The sequence below is a fragment of the Euwallacea fornicatus genome, chromosome 24, assembly GCF_040115645.1.
Source record: "Euwallacea fornicatus isolate EFF26 chromosome 24, ASM4011564v1, whole genome shotgun sequence".
Taxonomy (NCBI): Eukaryota; Metazoa; Arthropoda; class Insecta; order Coleoptera; family Curculionidae; genus Euwallacea; species Euwallacea fornicatus.
The window spans coordinates 1,208,418-1,231,876 of record NC_089564.1 but is presented as its reverse complement, the minus strand read 5'-3'; the positions used below and the strand labels follow the sequence as shown (position 1 = coordinate 1,231,876).

Here is a 23,459-nt window from a genome sequence, read left to right as displayed (position 1 = left end):
TTTAATATGATATTGGCATTTCCCTTATAATTTTTCAAGACGATTTACCAATCCAAACCCAGGAAACGATTGAACTGTTCAATTAAAAGAAAACGTTAACACAAATCTTCCAGGTGCCATAAACTTACGGCAACCAAAATATTTAACTTTAATTCAATTTTGTTTTCTTTTTTAAGGGAGAAAAGACATCTCTGCCAAAAAAACCCTTTAAAACCCGAAGGCTAACAAGTGGTTAGTTCAGGTTAGCGGCATCTGTTACCAGGGTTTAATCCCCAATAGCTAGACGGGACCGAAGTCGAGAGTAGCTCGGTATGTCCATTTAGATAAATTAAAATTTATTATGATTCATAGAAAACTATAGCTCATGGCGACATCTATATAAATACTGTACAGTAAAAGGAATTTTGTTAACACAGGTAAATGTTAATGCATTATACAGTGTTGCCAAACATGAAGAGACCTGTTTAGATGGCTATTAAATAATAAAAAAAGAAAGTATTTTCAATAATTTCTCGATAATTTAGGGAATGGTTTATTATAAATAATTGGTATAATCGTAAACTCACATCTAATTCTAACAGATTATTTCCTAATAAATTGTTTAATTCACCCTTGATATTTTACTTTTCATAATGTTCCTAGTTGTTGTGTGCACATACCATGTTCACGTCCAGGTCGTGTGATTTTGAGGTTATCTCTGTTCTATTTTTTATTTTAAATAAAAAACAGAATATTTGTTTTTAATGCAACCTAAGTAAAGAGGTATAATTGAATTGGTGAGAAAAAGAACAGCACCAAAGTGTGTATTTAAGGATAAGCTACACCAATATTCCATTTAAGGAATAGAAAAATGCAACTATTTAGAACTCTAATCATTTAAACATTAAACTTCTAGTTTTTCTTCTGTATTATTAGTGTTTTTCAATCAGTCTCATGCTGACCTTGCTTTGTACCAAGTGGGTAAAATATCTGAAAGAAATGACAGGAAAAATGACTAGTAAATTTCCATTGGTAGTCATTCTCGGTTCAACTGGTTCAGGAAAAACTAAACTATCCTTAGAATTAGCTACAAAGTTTGATGGTGAGATTGTGGGGGCTGATTCTATGCAGGTAAGTGTTTTGTTTGCATGCTTATACACTTGAATAGAAGGTAATATGTGATAGTTAAAAAAGACCTGGGGATATTTTATTTTACAATAAACTGTACTTTGGTTATATCATCTTTTAACATATGAAAATGACATTTTTAGTATGAATAAAGTTTCATTGTATTTCATATACATATCTTACTTTGACCCATTTTGTTATAGATATATAAAGGCCTTGATGTTGCCTCTGCCAAAGCTACTCAACAAGAACTTTCCACAGCCACACACCATATGATCAACATTCTTGAACCACATCAAACATTTACAGTTCTTGAATATAGAAATATGGTTTTGCCTATAATAGAGGGAATTTTTAACAGGGGAAAGTTGCCGATTATTGTAGGTGGCACAAATTATTATATTGAATCAATATTGTGGAAAATTTTGGTTCAAAACCCAGGGGAGGAGATTATTAAAGGTTGTGGAATATTTCCAAATAAAGAGCATGAATTGCCCAATGAAGTTTTGCATGAAAAGTTGAAGAAATTGGATCCTGTTATGGCCAATAGATTGCATCCAAACAATAGAAGGAAAATATTGAGGTAAGTTGTTTTATGTACTATCTGCTTATTTATAGCATACCTATTGATAAAATCAAATGATGTACATAGTAATTCAATGCAAACTTTACTCCAAAAAATGTTACATGTGCAATTTGTAATACTCAAAATTGAATAAAAAACCATACCTTCTCTCCAAAATGTTTTCCCAATTTTTCTTCCAGTCTCCAAAACAATCTACAGATTTTTTGCAACATAAAAATGTGCAGCACCAATCTGTACCCTCCCAAAAAAACCTTTAACTAAGACAAAACTCCCTAAAAAATTAAACATTCTTTTTTATATGTCCAGGACAAAGTAAAATTTAAAAGTGAAAATTGTTTGACTACTATTTATTTTGGTCTAGTAAAACCAAAGTGATATGGTTGGTAGAAATCTGAAATCAAATTTAAACATTGCAATACTAATACATTTTTTTAAACTGCTGTGTTAGGATTTCCCTGAACTTTGAAGTCAAACTCCAGATCAATAATCTTATATTCTTTAATTATAATTTGTTTGTTGATAGTTTCTGTTAAAAAAACATCACACAATAAAGAGCAATGTTACTTATCCCTAGGTCATTAGAAGTGTTGTATCAAAAAGGGAAAAAGCATAGTGATATTTTGGAAGAGCAGTGCTCAAAATCCAAATCGGGTGGAGGCCTTAGGTTCAAAAATGTCATAGTGCTTTGGCTGCAATGTGATCAGGTATGTTACATATTGCAATAAGTCATACATATTAAAAGATATTTTTAATTTTGGATTATCCTAGTCATTCAGAAATCTGATTTAAGATTCATTGTTAGTTACCTTGAATTATTTTACAAACTTTGAGAAACGTAGAGCAATAATAGGGATTGATTTAAAATGAAAAAAAAACTGCATGTTTAATGTGAAAACAAGACAAAGTGAGTTTTGTCAACATTCATATTATTTTCATCCATATTATTCTATCCATTTTTTATTTATATTGTAAACGTAAATATCAAAAACCACTATAATCTCCCGTTCATGTATAATGATTCTGAATGCTCTTTATTAGTCTGCAATATTTTTTTTCTAATACTAATTTTTAGTTTATTCAGTTATCATAGAATATCATTTAGTAACAGATATCGGCTCAATACAGTAATTTTGTTTTTAGGTTATCCATTTCAGACATATATATATATATATATATATATATATATATATATATATATATGTATATATAAACAAATAGGGTAATAAATATACAGAAAATGATCAAAGAATCAAGATTATGTCGTACGGACGTCAAATGGTACTATTCAAATATTAATTTAACTAACATTCATTGAAATAATAAGTTAAATAGATATATGTATTATTTTAGAGAAAGTATAATTTAAAATTTGTGAGAAATAATGACTATATTCTTCACTCGTCACTCCGTACATGTCGTTTTCAGCTTATGGTACAAACTTTTCGATCCTGCGTGATATTTATTCCATTCTTGTTATAGCATATACTATTGAATGCATAAGTAACCCACTTGTAAACTTGATATCTTGTTCAGTAGGTTTGCTTGGATCAGAGGCTAGATAGCAGAGTAGACAATATGATACAAGAAGGATTGATTGATGAACTTTTACATTTTCATAAAGAATACAATGAGAAAAGATTAATAGATGGAAAGTAAGTTTAATTTAGTCCTAAAAATGTTTTAGGAATTAATTTAGTTTAAATTACTAAACGTTTTGAAAGTCAATTAATTTTATTATCTCAAGATTCAAATGAAATGACTTTCTTCTTAAAAGATCCTTTTTTTCCGCAGTAGTGCTAGTCTCAATTTTTTTTTGACATACAAATCTTAATCCTGATCAATTTTTGTAGGGATCCAGATTACTCCCGAGGCATTTTCCAATCTATAGGTTTCAAGGAATTCCATTCTTATTTAATGATGTCAGACAGTCAAAGAGAATCAGAAGAAGGTCAGAAAATTTTAAAACAAGCCCTCGATCAATTGAAAATCGTCACCAGACGATTCTCAAGAAAACAAACCAAATGGACCATGAATAGATTTTTGGGAAGAAGAGATCGAGAGGTGATTTGCAGATACCCTTAAATAATTGTTTCAAATACCTGAATAAGTCCAATCGGGATAAGTTAATTTTTCAATTTTATTTTTGGGCTAAAAATGTCGGTACCGAAAGAAAAAAAAAACGCCTGAATCGTATAGTTGATTTTGGGCTAGATACTAAAAATACTTTAAAATATGTGTTTGTAGGAAGAAACTTATTTTGGATATCATATTTGCTATTTTGCAAAACAGAAAAATATTTTTTTGCAGTAAAAATGAAGCTCAGTAATACTTCTTTGAAATCCAATCTTCAATACTATTTTCCGTTTTTTTTTTACACAAGGTGCGAGGCGTGAAGTTGAAATTCCACAAATAGCTATTTTCCTAACATCTGCGGAAACACACTTTTCATAAGAGTTAGGAACAACATTATGTTCTACGAATATACTTTGGTTAATGAACAGAAGCAGTATTTAACTAGGCTAATTTTTGGTTCAAGATTCCTGCCATATATGGCTTGAACACCACAGATATTTCCAATTGGTCGGAAAACGTTACTCAACCTGCAGTGCATATCCTGGAAAGTTATATCTCGGGGACTAAGTGCAATATTGATCCTTTGCCATTCAGAAACACAATTTCAGTTCCAAATACCCTTGACGAAACATTTGTCTGTGAAGTTTGCGATAGGATCTTTGTTGGAACCCTTCAATGGACGATACATATAAAATCTCGTAGGCACAGAACTGTGTTGGAACGAAAAAAGAAGCAAAGCAGCGAGAAAAACTCGATGAAGAATTGTGAGAATTTAACTGCTAAACTTGAATGAGTTAGTTTTGTATATATTACTAAATACATTTTTTAATAAAATTTAATGAGAATTGATTGTCAGATGTTCATTTTTTCCTTTATTAACCCATTGCTCGGTTGCAAAATGTTAGTTTATAAATTATCATTTAAGACAACATTACCATTTTTCTTCAAATAAGCAGCCGGATATTCATGTCTTTTTAGAAAGATTGGTTATTCTCGATACAATGATGCACTATTCTGCTGCTATTTTTACACGTTTCGGCTAAGTAGAAACCTATGTATTTTTTATTATTTCAACTAAAATTTCAGAACTTCCTCATTTATTGATGGGTGATATGTACGCCTGTCGTTCTTCCGTTGACGGCATGATATTGTTTTCGAGGAAAAGGCAAAAAACCTGCGCGACCCTTTATCTGCTTTGCTTTCAGGCTATGATTTTAAACAGTAAAAAGCAGTGGATTTTATTTGTTGTTGCCGGGAATCGAAAAAAATGCCGGTTGGCTATACGTAACATGTAATTTGCAGTAGAAATGTGGCTATCATACATTGCTCGCATACCATAAAAAATCGAACGATTAGGAAATACGTTCAATATTAGAATGATTTTTAGGATAGAAAACACTACATTCCAATCTTACAAAAACAAAACCATGAAGGGAAAATGAATAAGTCATATATAAAATCCTTTACGAAGGTGAGGGAGTTTCTACTTGCGATACTTTTAGACTTTTAAAAAAGAAAAGAACATTCGAATTAATATCTAAAGTAAAATACCACTTCTAATCTGTTGTCTGTTCGCTCCTAACTGCTACTTTAAAATGAACCGATTTCAGCCGACATCGTTCTTGCTGACGTATGAAGACTTGCATATAAACTTCTAAAAAATAACGTTAAGCACCTCCCCTTTTAATTTAAACTCCAAACACATATTATCTCAATTTTCTATTCATATCGCCTTTTTCGGAATGTGGCACCATCCAACGGCATACCTCTTCACTATAATACTCTCCACTGCAAGATCCTGACCGGTAAACTGTACGTTTGTAAAAACTTATAAATATTTATGCTCGAAACCCTATCAGTTTTTATATGAGTCTAAGAACTGATACCTCTTCGAAACATACAAAAAACGTACACCCTTTTTTGTCTATAAACGATACGCGACACGAAATAATATACGTATGTATTTTAATTTTGATATTTCTAGATATTAAAGGTGTAGAATATTATTTCGGTATATCCGGATCTTTGACACACTGTATATTATGTATGGTATATGACACATTGTGTTCTTGGTAAGGGCTAAGGGGATACTTTCACGACACGGATCAACAGATCTCCAAAATTGTTTTTTATTTTTCCTCGAGTTGTGGTGAGAGATAGGTAAAAATGAAAACCCCTTTTTCATTGCAGTTTTTTAACAAGTTTCAACACGGCAGTCCTGGAGTCGTTTGTCAAGAATGGTCATCGAACATATTTTCCAAATACGGCCTCGGTAAGTCTTTTTTCGACTTTAAGACAAGTTTTTGTTACAAATTTTGTTGATGTATAACGCACAGCAATTGGTGCAGTAATAACTAAGAGCAAAAAAATTGAGTTTTGGTTTGTTGCTCTCTCTAATTAGATGATAGAACTCGAATTCGCTATACCCTGCAATGGGAGTTCCACAAGATGCAACTGTACAGCGCGTGCTGAAAGGTCATGTAAATAACTGCGTATAAAGGGGAAATATAAATATTAGTACCTCATATAGAATTAAATGTTTATTTTTCTTGTTTACCCTACGTAAATAAAAACAGGTTTCATAAATTTTATCCTTCTCTTTCGGCCCTGATATTTTCAGGATGTCTTGAATAGTAAACAAAGTGAACTACAAAACGACCTAAGCCTGCCATCTAGTTGACAATGTAGATATCACACATGAAGTTTTCAAACACTTACAGGGACATGTACAAATTGAAGAAAGTGCGATGTAGCCGGGGATCAAATTCGTTTTGCGTTTAAAAAGTCACTTTACGGATAGGGTAAGTCCCATAAGATTTAGCACTGTTGAGACCGCGGACAAAATTGCGATTTGAGATCATTGGGAATTCATTATGAAACTATCAATTAGAATGGGAGTTTATGCTCGTCCTTATAAACAACTATGATATTTTTCTTCGATTCTCGAAAAATCACTGAAAATATAGCGTGCGTTCGAAAATGGATATGATAAACTTTGTCACATCTGCTATTGCTGTCATCCCGTTTTACCCACTGTACGGTTTACATCACCAAAATTTGTACTGATCACAGATACTAAGTGAGTGTATTTTCCTGCTGAAATACATTTTATCATTTCTTACCGAAAAACCTTGCTAGTACACCAGTAAATTAGAGATGATTTTGTCTTGCTACACTGTGTAATGCGCAAGGATGCTTTTTAGGTTCTACCACCACGTTGTGCTTAGATGTCGCCATGTGTCATAGTTCCTAATGAATTATAATAACTTCTGGTTTATCTATTTGGATGTATTCATTTTTCGGCATGCGGCTTTGGTCCCTATGAACTCTCAGGATGTTACCCACTCGAAAGGCGACCTAATCTAACTAACCTCTTTTTGCTATCCAGTTTAAAAGGATTCTTTTGCCAACTTTTTTTTTCCTAAAAAATGCACATTAATGAAATTGAAATGAATGCTCCGCGGTTGCGCAACTGCGAATATGTCGGAATGTTATCCAGGATTCACTGCACTAAAATGGTAACATTAAAAATGGACGTATTGGTTTTGATTATGTATTTAGTCTCGGTGTAGGACGCTGTGTCATTATGGTCTATGTAGGTAGTGAGTGTGAGTAGTTTCGGGTAGTGTATAGTACAAGCTGTTATGGTTTATGGTTATAGATAGTGGTATAGTAGGCAGTATTAATTGCTAGTTTTCACTTCATGATCGTTGCATAGAATAGGCAAACTTCGATGTTTATACGGGGTGTATAGAGAGTATGGAACAAATTCACTTTCTAATACTAAAAAATGATTGGCATGTCGACATTAGTTTATGATTTCACATTTTTTGGCTGGATAATATCACCTGTGATTGTTGCTAATGATAACCCCCGTTTTTAATAATTTTATGTGAAAAGGCACAATTTCTTTATATAAAGGACCTAAACTTTTTTACTATGTTGCGTAACAAATTTTTTGATAAATTTTTTAAAACATTTTTCTTTACGGTAACGATAAAAGAAATTTTAACGAAACAGAGAATTCAATAAGTAGGAACACTAAGTATTTACTAAATTAAATGCTTAAATTGAAACCTTCCTTGCACCTGTCAGTATTTCAAACGGCGGATAAATTCATCCTGAACCACATTTATCGCTTCTTAACTAATATTTACGTATTCTCTTTCGATTCGAGTTTTTAAGCCTTCGATTCTTTCGGGCCTAGTTTTGTACACGACATTTTTGAAATGGCCCCACAAAAAATAGTCTAAAGGATTAAGACCCGGAGATCTTGATGGTCATTCAATAAATCCACTCCTTCCGATCCATCATATTTGGAATAATGACGACGTCACGGCTGATATTATCCAACAAAAATATGTGAAATTGTAAAGTCGAGTTGTCCAAGCATTTTTTTTTTTTTTAATTTTAATTCCGGACAAAAAAAATCAATTTATTTCACCCTTTATGTAAACCCTATGTGGGCAAACGCGATAATTTTAGGAAATAAAGAAAAACGAGAACAATACTCGATGTCATTTGTGGAAACAAGCCGATTGTAGTGATGACATCATGACAGCTTGTTCCAGAAACGCAACAGATGCAAATCAGTACGAGGGTTCTTGACGTTTGTACATGAAAATTCAGGCCTAAATGGAGACATTTCCATCTTAAATTGATTGCACTACCATTTAATACATTTTTTAATATGCAAATTTAGTAAAGAAAAAATATTAATTCCAGTTCCACATTTTCCACGAATTTCGAGCAGATTTTTTTGAAATCTCTGATATCAATCCTTGGAACTACGGCCGGATGTACCATCATAAACGAAAGTATTCTTGATCTTTAAGAAGCCAGAAGCACTGGGAGATACTGTGCTCAGTTATATGTAGAAGCAACGTAAATCTAAAACTGAGTGCATAGGTGTAAAAGAGATATTGAGAGCTTAAAATCCTTGATAGTTAAATGATGGGCAAATTTCGATGTTAGGTAACTATAGGAGATAGAGAAAAAAGGATACGGCAAAAATCTTGATGATTTTTTGTGCAAAGATAAAAGGTTTTCGACCTTCTTATATTTTCGATTTAGAAGAAAAAGTTCGATTTTGACCATTTTCGATAAACCCTCGTGATTTAATTATCGCAGTTACATAAATATAATTGCTACATTATCAGGACACTTCTTTGAGTTAAATAATATTTACAATTCAATAAGTTTTTCAGTTATTAGATAATGTTATATTGTTTGAATTCTTTATAATTCCATGCCAATTGTTCGGCATTTTATCTTCAAAATGTCTAACGAAAACTAATAAAAATGCAATATACTGCCTTTTTCGTAGTAATAGCAACTCCGATCTTGCATCCGAAACATAAAAAAAAAATTGTGACGAAAGTCTATTCCATCATGGGCCATTTAAAGCGAACCGAAATCGTTTGATCGTTTCTTAATACTTTCATGGTACATGTATAAAGCTATCGAAATTCACATTAAGTTTGAAATATCTCATTTCAGGACGAAGTCCCATAAGATGTAACATTGTTGAGACTTAGACTTACAGTTTGATATAATTGATGATAACTTACTACGAAATTTGCTATTAGAATGGGACGTGAGCTTATGCTCAAACCGACACTTAATTATGAAACTTTCCGTAATTTACCGAGTAACAGTTGAAAATACTTTACTTTGTAAAATGCTTATATTAAACTCTGTGGCGTCCGCGGATGTCCCACCCGCAGTCCAGTTCACACGACCCAAAATTAGCTTTGGTGAGCGTATTTTTCTGTCGAACTGCAAACGTCTTTTACGAATTCTTGTCAAAAATCCCCTCTAGTACGCTAATAGGTATCTAAATAGAAATTTTCATGTTTGCCAGCACTGGCCTGATGCTCCAGTATTTACAAGTGCTGGCAAAATTCTCCTCACAGGACGACGTTTAGATGTCGCCATTAGCCATAGTTTCCCATTAATCACGACAAATCCAGGTCTATTTAATTGGATTTATTTATTTATCTTCGACTTCGGCCGATCTAGCTCTCTGGGGATTTACCCAGGTAACAGGTGTGTCTAAAGTAGATTAAGGTAATTTTAGGAAAAATATTTATACTCCGAGAAGTTTCGCAGCTATAACATAAAATGTTATTTATTTATTTTATAATATAACTCTTAGTCGGTTTAGACATCGCTGGAAACGAAATGTTTTTGCTTCAAAACGGCACGAACCAAAATTAAATTAAAAAAAATAATAATAAAAATAACTATCCGATAAATATAGTGGTTTGGTTATGAATAGCGCTCTATGCTGAATGTTAGTTTAATTAACAAATTCTCAAAAATCCTATCTGGATTATTGGGCCACTATTTAGCTTTAAAATACCTTACGAAAACTGAAAGGAATACGATATTTTTAAATGTTTTATTTAAAGTAGTAGTAAACCTGTTAATGCGTTCGAAATTTACTTGAATCAGAATCCTGAAAAGAGACAATTTGATAAATACATTTGATTGAGATTGGAAGAACACCCACCTGATCACGCTGCATTAACCAAGACGCAAAACTTCCGGTAATACAGCTTGTTAATGTGAACGAGCAGACATCGGGATTTTTCCAATTTCTACAAACTTGAAATCTACAGTAGACAAAATTTTATCGGAAACGTCATGAGGTATTTTTGATACTCAAAATGCATCGTTTCGAAACACTTGAGTGCATAAAACATGTGAATACTGGAAATAAAATTGAAATTTGCACAATCAATAAAATTTTGTTGACGTTCCTTAATGGTTTCCTTCTAAAAAAAAACCATCTAGATCCAAACAAGTTGCAACCTATCATAGTTTATGTGTCTGTGGAGAAAATGCTTCTTGAATATTTTCCACAACATTAGCCGTTTGGTACATTGCAAAACGTTTTTACGTGGGTCCTTCATATTTTTCTTACTACCGAGATGCACGAAGACAATTTCAGATTTATTTTTGAGATTTTGCTTCATTGAAGTGAAATAACAAGATAAAATCTGACCTCAATTGCCTGGTTCTATTGTAATTTTAAAGCTACAAGTTTTCTGTATAATCTTTGGAATAAAATAAAAAAAGATTTATGGGTATCCAGTAACGTGGTAAGCACAAACGCAAAGGGGGGCGAACAACGCCTAACCGACTTAGTTTTAAAGGGAGACAATCGACGTTTTAAGCTCGGCCATGTGCCACTGCTCGAAGGACCCCAAACAGGTAACTTTGCGACTTTTTCTATCAACTTTTACCTCAGCTACGACTTTTTAGCAGATATTGTGAAAAAAAGAAGCCGTTGAAAACTGAGTTTACTTAGAAACAATATACGTATAAATATTTATTATATGCAGGCAATAGTCCTAGGAGCCCGAAAGAGCATAGCAAACGTGAGATCTGAATCAAAACGGAAGGAAATTACCGTTCGCCAATATTGCACGCCCTTCGAACCGAATTCATGTTACGGTCAAACCTTTCCGTTTCGCAGATATTGCTCGAATATGAGCAAAGGTACCTACACGCGTACAGTCGGCCGGCCGTCCATGATCGGATTGACAGGTACGGCCGGCCGCTATCGTCGGCCAATACACACGAACGGTTTCGCTTAAGGATTATGGCCGCTTACGATACGGAACTGTTACCATTATAGAATTTACTATACACGATCGATTTAGGACGACACTTCTCATTCTGAAAAATGTCGCAAGAGGAGTGTGCAGCTGCAATAATTGCACTATTAGGAGAAAGGCAGAAAAGGGAAAGAAAGAAAGTTTGGGTTACGGACTGGCTACGAAAACGTAGTACCTTGTCACATGTGGAATTGATACGGGAGCTTCGCTACTCAAGTGCTGCCAACATAAAAAAATTTTAGTTATTTTCTAAAGGCGCTTCTTATGTTATTTATTTTGTATTTTAAACAATCAATAGTGGTTTCTCCACACGCGTTTGTCTTAAGCACTTTATTAAAGCACACCGTGTCTTTAACTTTCTGTAAGCACTGATGTTTCCGATAAATATTTATAAACTCTTCAACAAAGTCTGGCTGATTTGCCATGGTGTGGTGAAATGTACCTATGCACTTATTTATGGTAAAAATTTTGGTGCGGATTGAAATTCGTGCCGACAGTCCAAGGGCTGAAACACGGTACTACACACGTCCAGTTTCCTTCGTGTATCGGCGGACACGTCCTGACCTGCCGTCTGACTGATTGTGTGTAGCCGATAGCGGCCGGCCGGCTCTGGCCTCTCCGGCAACAGTCGTCCGGCGAACTGTACGTGTGCAGATACCTTAACAGTTATAATTATTTCTATACTTCGTCTTGAGCTGACTATTTATATTTCGATCATTAGGGAAGATCTCGCCTATTTATCATTTAATAGTCCGGTTCAAGGACGATTATAAAATGCAGAAGGAAAAGTGGTTCCACATCAAATTGATAAAAAAAAAATTCAAGTAGTGAGCCTCAAGGCCAATAACGGTTCGTTAATACCGTCTCCAGATGGTATTTTTAGGAAACGATACTACAATCGTTATTTAATGCTTATCTGGCGATTTTGTAATTTGTGTGAGCTTTGCGATAACGGGGTTTCGATTTTTAAGGATCAAGGCCATGTATAGGAACACGCTCTTTTGAATTTTTATTTCACGTTATAGTGATAATTTGTATCGATATCTAAATTGCTGATGGTTGCTTAATTTGATTACGCGAGTAACATTGTAAGTTTTAAACTATTTGCACCGTCACTCGCACATGTATGACTGTATTTCGACTAAAACTACATGCATTGGCAAAAATTTATTTTTAATGTAGGTATCTGCATACTTATCATCATGCTACATATTTAAGTGTTCAATTTCTATACTGCCCGTTTTTCCCATAGCTAATTCGAACCTTCTATTACTGGCTTGTTTATGCCGTTCAAGGTTTTCAAAAGATTAACAAAAAAGTAACTTTTCAGCTTACCACCAGTATTCAACGATAAACTATGTCAACATTAATGGGGCATTTTGTTTAAGTGTCGACCGCATTTTATATATTTTTTTAATTTTTAAAATTTTTTAATTTTTTAATTTTTTTAAATTTATTTATTTATTTTTTTGATATCAGGTATTGTACAAGAATGTTAATGTCGAAAAGAAAACCTAATTGGAATTTAAGTTTCTAACTTAATATCTCATAAATGTATGAAAGGTTAAATATGATTGGGGAAAACGAAATATCAAGCCCAGCTAATAGCTAGTTTAAACTAATGATGTAAATAGGTGGACATTTACGGCCAATTACATTTGACAATAAAATGTCAGCATGTTGAAATTTCTGCAAAAAGATAATATTATTGTATACAGGGTGTCTCTAAAAGGTGCGGAAAAATGCTACCACGAATTCCTGAGGCTAAAACATGATGATCCAACTCAACTTACGTCAGGCCAAAAGTGGACGATTTCGGTGATACAAAGCGTCGAAATTTCAATTTGGTTTCAGTTTTTCGTAAATATATTTTTTTAATAACCGGTGTATGATCATAATATTCGGCTGGAGGGGGGTGATAAATCGAAATCTGCTTTCATTTTCATTGCAAAATGTAGTAGCGCACATTTAAAACGAAATAACTCTTTTGAGCCACACTGTATATTACTTCGAAATGAAATTTCTCGTTCTCCGACGTTTTTTAACCGAAAAAAGTACAGCTGGTAAGAGTTGGTTTGAGCAACCGTTTGCGAGATATCTGGATTTAAAAAGTCCATTTCGTGTATGATCAGATCTAAATTAATTGTAATAATCGAACACAGCTTGGAGCGAAAATTAACTAGATTTCTTACGTGAACTCACGATTGCATAGCGTTGCCACGAGAGTACCAGCAAAAGTTACAAAAACAAATAAACGTGTTGTTAATTTTATTCTCTAGTAAAAACAGTCAATAAAAGATTTATCAATGAAAAGTTAATTCATAATAAACGCTTCAACAAATGTGCAAAATGACCTCCATTTTCGTGTGTACAAAGATTAACACGTCGTAAAAGAATAAAGTGAACTTTTGACACTCTGTATCTCCGAAATCATCTACCTTGGGAGTGAGGTAAGTTGGGTTAGATCGTCATATTTTAGCCTTAGGAATTTATGGTAGCACTTTTCCGCACCTTTCAGAGACACCCTGTATACATATAATCAACGTCGTTAAAGTAAGTCATGAAGTAATGCGATTCTGATCCTTAAATACTTGAAAGTAAAATAGGAACTGATCCCAGTGAGCGATATGGGAAAAGTCAATATGCCATTAAATTTTCTGGCGGCAGTGTAGTAATGACCTATAGATGACAATTGTGATCAAAGGGAGGTACTTGTGATGCAATCTCTCCAAGAAAAACAACGTGTTGAGCTATGCCATTATTGGTGATGAAAATTGCATCAAAGTGCGTTGGACGGATTGGTTCTTCAACCTGAAGAATATTTCCGTTCTTCAATCTACGATTTTTCGTAGCTGAAATTATGAAATTCATGTTCAAACATCTTCTATTCGTAAATGGAAAAGAACGATTTTGGCTTTTTAGATGGTTTTATCAAATTGCGCCTTTGCTTGGTGTAGCAGAAACCCATAAGTTCATATAAACGTGCGTAGGTTCGGTGAGGCCTCGTTACCTATGTACAAGGTGTTCAAATTCAAAAATTATATAGTGAATACCGTTGATAAGTTACGAAATCGAATATTAGATGGATATGAAACCGTAGGAAATATTCCGGGGGTGTTCGAAAGAGTACGGGCATCAATGAGAAAAAGGGCGAACGCATTTCAACATTTCAATAGTTGCTGCAATGTAGTTTCTTCATTAATATTATTATTATTTTTATTATTTATGTTATTAATTAGGGTCGTACCTGCCTTAACTTTTAATGGGCACTTTTAAATAAACTCTTAAAATTCTTAAAAATAGGGAAATATCTATTAGAAATTATTGCTTGTCCATAATAACTTTCAATTTCATCTGGCGAATTATGGAATATCTTTTTTTTTCGGTATAAAAAAATTTCAAGGGACTAAAAAGTTTGCAAATGAAATAAAAATGTCATTTTGTATTTTAGTCTCTACCAGCGATGCACCCTGAAAAAGTCCAAGTGAAGAAGGGGCCTTTTGGCATTTGCCGCCCCCAACTCCTGCCTCGTTTTTATTAATTTCTAGCATTGCTCGGACCAAACTATCAATTTTCACAAGATTTATGGTTTCTTTCTTGTTTTGTTCACCATAGTACGACGTTACATCAATTTCAGAGCCCAATTTTTTCCCTTTTTAGGAAGAAACTAACTTTTCATTGGATTTTCAAATATCAAATCGAACAAGATTTACACAAAAAACATAAATTACGTGATTATGGGTGTAAATAAAATAGTACATGAACCACTGGTGGAAAGTTTCCTTGCTATCTAGACACTATAGTCAACGTCGAAGTGGCGAGCGTTCGTAAATTATCAAAACTCGATAGTAATGGAAATACTTTCCACCTCGAAATGTAGTAATATAGTGTTGCAGGTCACTAATGTTCTATTTATAATATTTTATATTGATTTATTATAAGTATAACGATTAGGATTGGGGTAGTTCAGGTTAGTCCGTTATGAAAATTTATAGGTTCACGTTCGTAGCACGAATTGCATTTAACAACCGAGTTTCTTGCATCACCTCCTGAGAGCCAATGCGGCCGCCAAATTAAAATATTTTAGATTGTTATAACATTGATAGGACAAAGTTACCGCTGAAATTCGCCAGTCATCGGTTCATTGCAACAATAAGAAACCGACGGTGCATTGCTAAGATATCAAATTTGACAGGTCAATGAAATTCTTAGCTTGATTTGACAATAAAACAGTGATGTAAGGTAAAGGTGATGCGTGAGGAAAGCTGTGCGTTTTTATATGATCACGAAGAAATTATTCCTTTCTTTGATTCTGGGATCGTCTATACATTTCGAAACGAACTTTGTTTTTTGTTCACGCCCAATATACAGAGCGCTAAATACTTTTTCATTTTGAGGTAAGTTTGATCTGATCAAAAAACATGACCATTATTGATTTGGAGGCGTGGTGAGGAGAGGGGGGGGTAGGGGGGGATAAACATCGATTCACATTTTTTTGGTGCTTGGCCCTTTCAGCTAGCTTTACTTTGAAATACCAAGCGGCAACGCACCCGGAGCGATACATGGCTGCAAAAGGCATCAAATTTCTCATCAAAATATTTAAAATGCGTTCACAAATGCAGGGAAAATTATGCGCCAATAAAGCTATTTATTTATGGAGACAAGGAATTTGTTAAAATGAACAATTAGTGTGCTTAAACTATGCCCCTGTTACTGGAGAGGCCGCAGTAAAGATTTCATTGTCAAATTCTTCTCGAACTTCACCTACAAAAGTATTGTGGCTGCGTTGTGGTCATCTGTTGATTTTGAGAAAATCAAGTGTAGGAAAAGCGTGATAATTCCTACATTTCAGATAGCCCGAAAAGAAAAAGTCGGGGGGTGCCAGATCCGGCGGTCTTGCCGGCCTTTATATGGCACCCAGTCTACCAATGCCGAGAAATCCATTATTGAGCATAATGAGTGGGAGTTCCATCCTGTTAAATTTAGAGATTATTCTCGTGCGATCTCATCTTCATTATCATCAACTCGATTTTCTAAAGACAGCACGATGAATGTTTCTGTGATGCTTTCTGAGTGCTCCAAATTCAAATATCCCGGCGAATTTTCGTCAAAAAAACCCCAGTAATTTCATGTTCTAAAATGTCTGCACAAACCGAAATGTTAACTTTTTGTGGATATTGTGTATGCTCTTTGCTGGATTTGGGGAAATGTTTTGCTTTTCTGTTAAAATGTGGCACAACCATCGATTCTCGATAAATAAGTTGGTAGACAATGTGATATGAAGTGATAGGTAAGATCACTCGGTCTGATATCCTTTGTGACCCTCATTTACCTGAATTCACACGTATACTCAAAATTATGTAGGAATTTGAAAATAGGCTTTACTAGTGTCTTTGCAATAACGAGGCATAATTTTAACGTTTAATAAATCAATTGTTCATTTCAGTAAATTAAGAGCATGCAAGAACTTCACTGTAATCCGTGAATGCATCAACTAATCGTCTATATATTTTTCCATTGCTGAATAGAGAATTTTATACCCTTTACAACTACATATCCATTTCATTTTTCAAAGTGATATTAGTTGGAAGAATCCAGGTTTTGCTGCAGCTCTTGTAGTTCCCCATTTTGAAATGACACGGCCGGGGTTTCCCGTTCGGATATGAACGACTGGGGTTTCCCTTTCAGGCTTGAACGTTCGAAGTTCCCTTTTCTGACCTGAACTGGTGAATGATAAAATACTTTTAAATGGATTTTAGACGTGCTTTTTCTAAAACTGAACTTTCCACAAAATCAAAAAGTATTTATAGCGGTTTGTTCGAGTTAAAAGTCCTTCATTCGCAAAGAATCTTTTTTCCACGTTCGCTTTGTAGAGAGAACAATAAAACACACTAATAATTCAATCTCAAAACCGCAAATTGCAAATTGTCAACAACAACAAATTGTGTACGCACTCGCGTGCTTTGCATACTCATTTACGTACCTAAGTGTAAAACATGCACTTTGCATCCGCTAATCAACCACTAATAACATTGTCTCCTCCGGATTGAAATATCGAGTAAACCGGGTCTCAGTGGTCTTACGGTCGTTACTTAGGCGTTTAGGCATTTTTCTATTGTGTTATATTTAAACATTCTATTTGAGAACACCAAATGTCACATAAATCGAGTTTGGATGCCTGTGAATTTTAATGTTAACATCAAAAAAGCTCAATTTTTTACTCAACGCAATCGACCCATTTCAGGTCGATGGTTAAAAAGTCGCAAAAAATTTATACAGGATCGAGAAAAAATCTTCCACAGGTTCGGGAGGCGCAAAAAAGCATAGTTGCAAGAAACTCGTGCGAAAATCGATTATTACACTCGTAATATGCTCGCTTCAGCTTCTTATCAACAAGGTATCTTAATCGTATGAGGAGTACTGTTTTTGGCACTTGTTACACAGCATGTCGGGTGATTATTAAATCAAATTTGAGACGTGCTGAACTATACATATAGAGCGTTGATTAATCAATTTATCATCATCAAACAGCTAACCACAAATTACAGCTGATTAATTTATTTAAGATATGCCTCTGAGGTATCAACGGTTACTGGAGGTTCTTTTTAATCACCATCATTTGCTATTATTTCGATTCTCAGTTCACCTTCAAATTTTCATCCGGTATCATAAATCACCGTGTATTGGTTAGCTTTTTATTTTTAATAATAACAATATAACATAATTATTCATAAGAGATTTTCTCGTGATTGTTTACAAGCGACTGCGAAAATTTTCTCCAAATGAAAACCGTCTTCAGACTAAGTAGGTCCCAGTTCCTATCGTCTTTAATTCGATTTGGTATAAATAGCCACAGGCGATTATCTGACATTTGTTTACAAAAGTTGTAACATTTTTGCTTTAGAAAATAGCATAAGTTAGTTGCTATAAATAACCTTCAGTTATTGAACTATAAAGGATCCTTTGTGTATTAACAATACGGACAGTTGCTCTGCCAAAGAGGGTCCGAATATGGAATAAAGGCGGTTTACAATAGATTTGGTACAAATGGGTCGCTTAGGCCTTGTGGGTTCGTTTCTAGTGAGAAGTACGACTCGTGAGATGTAGCAGGCACCAGCACGTATTGTGCGTGAGACGGAGCTCTCCATTCTGAGATAGCAGAAACAAAGTTTCTGACGTAGTAATGAGAAATGGTCGATAGAATAGGAACTTTGATTGGAGTCGATTTAACACTGGCTCTGCTATAGGAAACTAAGCTGGCGCGAATTCTCGAAAAGCCGGGAATAAAATACTGCCCCTTCTTCTCCTCTTCCTTCAAAAGGGACGGAAGACCTTGTGGCATACCTTGTTTAGGTCAGTGATGGAATTCAATTACCTTTCTCATCCAGGTATTAGAGGTTCGTTAAAAACTTATATCTTCCCGTTTCGTTTGGCCTTCAATTAATAAAGATATCCGAGAATGGACACGTTGCTGTATCGGTTGTCAAAAAGCGAAAATCCATAAACATACTTCTACACCTCTCGAACAAATTCAAATCCCAGTTACCAGATTCCAAGATATTAATTTAGATATCGTTGGTCCCTTGCCTTCATCAAATGGTTTCACTTACTGTCTTACGGTCATTGATAGATTCTCTTGTTGGGCAGAAGCCTATCCGATGATCAACATGTCAGCTGAAACTGTTGCCACCACCTTTTTTAACAATTGGGTTTGTCGTTTTGGTACTCCTATCAAAATTATTACAGACCAAGGACGCCAATTCGAAAGCTCTCTCTTCCACTCTTTATCTCAACTTTTAGGTTCTAAACGTGCTCGTTCTTCTCCTTGCCATCCACAAACAAACGGCAAAATTGAAAGATGGCATCGATCTTTAAAAACAGCTATCAAGGCTTACGCCACCGAACGATGGACAGAAATATTACCTACTATCTTACTTGGATTACATTCTACTCTACGAGAAGAAGTAGGAGCTTCTCCTGCAGAGATGTTGTACGGTACAACTTTGAGGCTTCCAGGTGAATTTTTTCAACAAAACAATGACGTTATAGACCCTTCGTCTTTTGTACAAACTCTCAAACAAAAATTACAAACTCTTCAGCCAGTCCCTTCTAAACATCATTCGAACAAGAAAGTTTTTATAGCTCCCGAACTAAACACCTGTACGCACGTTTTTGTTCGAAATTATTCTATAAAAAAACCTCTTCAACCTCCTTTTCAAGGTCCTTTTCTTGTTATAAATCGTGAAGACACATTTTTTAAAATCCTTATTAGAAATAGGGAAGTAATTATTTCCAAAGATAGACTTAAACCAGCATTCTTAATTCTTCAGAATAACAACTTAGACAACCAGTCGCATATTATACCTAAACAGCCCCAAAATAAAGCTGTACGTTTTACTGTGTAAATAATTTTTTCTTTGTACGCTCCTTCAATAGTTTTGAAATTGTATCAACTAGTACTATTACCTCGTTCACCTCCGTTACTAGCAGGGGAGTATTGTGGCATACCTTGTCTAGGTCAGTGATGGAATTCAATTACCTAATTCTCCCGTACTAGTAAAAGGTTCATCTATAATAATGTCGACAGGTAGTTATCAATAAACTCTCTGGTCTTCAACATCTTTTAATATAAAACATTTTCTCGTTCGTACGTATCACGACAACCTAATGCCTTGAAATCGCGAAGCGGCCGAATCCTCCTAAGGATTGAGCGAATCCGAATTTGTACGACATTCTATTGAGAAGGCAAACACTCAGATCAAAGTTAACCTTTCTCTGATCCGTAGATGGCACAATGACTTTTGACACAAGAAAGTGGCGACCAATAGAGGTGCTCATCGAACCAACAGCTATCGCGCCATCGTTCCATCCTGTAGATTAGAGGCCTGAGAATGATCTTATTCAATTGCTCAAAGACATAAAATTAAAATCGGATTTAGAATGACTTTTCCACCTTCTAAGCTCTCCTAATATGTGTTGTGCAAATCGCATGGTATGATACAGTTATTATGTCTTCTATATTAATAAGCGGCAATAGCAAATTGAACACCGGCACTTCTGGCACTAGCAAGAATTCACGTGCACATGCACTTCCAGGTAATTATCGATCGATTTGTGTAATAATAATAATAATAATAATAATAATTGACACGTTGGCCTTATCGGTAGAAAGTGTTAAATTATGTTTTCACGCCAACCGCACGCTACTTCGGGGAGCTGTACCGTTCGCTGATAAGGTAATTAACTAATTAAACAAGGGGAGGGAAATGCGATTCCGCTTAATTTTTCTAATTGCGCTTTTCTTCTAATGCTCGAACCTAATTCAAGTTTTATCACTTGTCATAATATATTGCCGTTTAGTTCTTGTTTTTGTCGTCGCTTAGATAGGAGCAAGGTGAAAGTTTGTCTCGGAAAAGGAAGGTATATTCGAGCCATAAATCCAGTAACATTTAAATTGCAGTAAATTATGAGTAATGTAGTTTTCAGGTGCTTCAAAAGTCGACACTTAATTGCCGTAAGTAAGATCGATTTCGAACGCTCATTTACAGAGCGAGACAACGAAGGCCTTTTTGCGGCAGATTTAAGTATTTATGCTGAAAACTCCCTAATTAATGCCACTTTCATCCAAAAGATATTTACCTCTCGTTTATGAATCGTTATGGTCTTCATTTACAGCCAGTGTCTATTTTCTCTGTTATTATCTGGAACTTCTTTTTTTCTTTTTCGTTATCAACACAGTTTTCATGGGGATAATACAGGGTGTTTCAAAAGAGCGGTAACTCAGGGAGGTCTCGCATATAAGCCCATAGTCGAAAATAAGTCTGCCTCCGGAGCAATTTTCGTCCAAAGACATGATGTTCTCTCGGTAACACTGAAAAACGCCAATATTTAAGCAGTTTTTATTCAAACATCGCTGTGGGCACAGGATGAAATGTGGTCCTAACGTGGCGGTGCCCCCGCACGTTTTGCCCGTCAGCCGCAGGAGCGCCTAAATTTACAATTTCCTGAGTCGCGGATCAGAAAAGGACAAGGAAGTTGACCAGCGCAAGGTCCCGACTTGACCCAACTGGATTTTTTGCTCACGGGCGGTGTCAAGTTTTCGGCCTACGAAACCCCCGTGGCCGCCCGCGCGGAGACATTGTGGTGAGTGGCGGCAGCCTGACTTTTCACACATGCTACAAAGGGGACAAATTGATGAAACAAGGCGAGAGGTCACCATTTTGAAGCATTACTGTAGATTAATCATTTTTGTGTTATCTTTAATAAATTACTTAAATATCAATGTCTTTTAGTATCAACGAGAAAACGTTGCGTTTCTGAACAAAAATAGCTCCAGAGCCAAAACGGTTCTTTATCGATTTACATTAAAAAAAAAACTTTCAACCGCGATGTCCTCTGTAACCTACTAAAGTTTGACACCATCTTTTTGAAACATCCTGTATAATAATTGAAGCGAAAATTGGCGATAATTTTGGGAAGGGAGCATGGATGCAAATTAAGTTAGAAAAAACACGAGTGCGCGCCATTATTTAACAAATTGTGAGACTATTGAGCCCTTTACAAATGTCTTGTTTGTGTCTGTCCTTAAAATTTCTTACTTCAAGTTTGTGATTCTACGCATTATTGCCCTTTAACCAGCGTTTTGTCCTTTGTTTTACTTGAGCACCAATGTTATTAGCTCAACAATCATTACTGCCTGCTTTAACTACGCGGAAAGAGCCTATAGTCTAGTTACTGTTAAGGTTGTCTCCACTCGTCCATTTTTTACTTTATTGCCCATTATTATTCTTAATTGAAACTTTTTACGTATTCTTTTTAGATTAGGTGGATTTAAATGTATCAAGTATTTTTTGCACATAGAGTGGGCGCAATGATTTAATTAAAAAAGAAGAAAAATTGCGAATTCTCAATTATAACCGGCGTTGGACTCTCATGGAACGAAGAGGCCGACATTAATAATATGTATATTAATAATTTGAACAATTTAATAATACTGCGACATTTTCAGCGAATAGTGCACACGGCGACACCCCTCTTGACGAACGAAATTAACAAATTAATGCCCTCAGTTATATTAAGATAAGAGTGCATAAGCTCAAAGTTCGTAAGAAATACATCAAGTTGGTTAATTTCGAGCTCTTAAATATCATTATGGCGTATCATGAACTTAGTTAATATAAATGGGTTTAAGTGTTCGTGTGAACAGTCATGAGAAGCAAGTTGAGAATTTTTTAAGTTTCGTGTAGATCGAGTATTAACGATGATTATTTGTGAACTGTGGTTATAAGTCCGGGTTTTTAGACGTTAAGCTGGGCTTAATAAGGGAACGAGGATTAGGGACGGTTTGGGTTTAATACTTTTAGTAAATAATAGGGACTTACGAAAACAAAGCTCTCATTTAGCTGTTGCTGGATACCGTATCGAATCTAACCATAATTTTTTTCCAGAACAGGGGAACGTCCATTTTCCAAACGGGCCAGTTGAAGGTTCGTCCAATTTAAGACGGCCCAATAAATCCATTTTAGTTTTTAAGCAATTTTTAACGTTTACGCCGAAGCGAGTACAATAAACATGAGGTAAGTAATAAAATAAATACAATGGAAATTTTGCAAGCAAAACTGGTTCGCGATTATTTCACTGACTGATTCGAAATTGAGCGTAAATAGTTAAAAAGTAAATAGCGTAATTGAAGAAATTAGGCAAAAAATGAGATTTGGTTTTGAAAATGTAATTCAAAATCAACATGTCGAATAAATGAATACAATGGCTGCCCATGTTTAGCCGGAGCGACCGTAAAATCACTTTCCGCAAGTACGCGAGTGCTCCTGGTTCACGAGCGTTTCTCTAGCTAAATTTTGACAAAAAAATATTAAATTATGTGCCTCATCTTTCAATCGAAAGAAAAATGATCAGAAAAAATAGGATAGAGATGAATATGAAGAAGAGACAAAAATTCCAGAAAGGAAATTTGCTGGCAAACTAATGAAAAAAACTATATTCTCATTAATTATTCTCGCGTTAATTAATTCATGATTAAACTGTTATCTTCAATGACACATTAACACATT

The 23,459-nt window shown here is 34.8% G+C and overlaps 1 protein-coding gene and 1 long non-coding RNA gene across 4 annotated transcripts; both read left to right on the top strand.

The window, feature by feature from the left end:
- The first annotated feature begins 196 nt into the window (after window positions 1-196).
- LOC136346837 (tRNA dimethylallyltransferase) lies at window positions 197-4,615 on the top strand. Of its 2 annotated transcripts, XM_066296315.1 has the most exons (7): window positions 197-416; window positions 930-1,110; window positions 1,311-1,690; window positions 2,268-2,397; window positions 3,230-3,345; window positions 3,544-3,754; window positions 4,230-4,615. In XM_066296315.1, the coding sequence occupies exons 2-7, from the start codon at window positions 934-936 to the stop codon at window positions 4,557-4,559; spliced, it is 1,344 nt and encodes a 447-aa protein (XP_066152412.1). In that variant the 5' UTR covers window positions 197-416; window positions 930-933; the 3' UTR covers window positions 4,560-4,615. The 2 variants fall into 2 exon arrangements, with proteins under 2 accessions (XP_066152412.1, XP_066152413.1); XM_066296316.1 differs by lacking the exon at window positions 930-1,110.
- Window positions 4,616-5,753: 1,138 nt separating this feature from the next.
- Window positions 5,754-22,952, top strand: LOC136346847 (uncharacterized). 2 transcript variants are annotated; one of them, XR_010733375.1, is made up of 3 exons: window positions 5,754-5,838; window positions 5,957-6,038; window positions 22,839-22,952. It is a non-coding gene; the product is annotated as an uncharacterized lncRNA (long non-coding RNA). The 2 variants fall into 2 exon arrangements; XR_010733374.1 differs by lacking the exon at window positions 22,839-22,952 and adding an exon at window positions 20,178-20,448.
- Window positions 22,953-23,459: the final 507 nt, after the last annotated feature.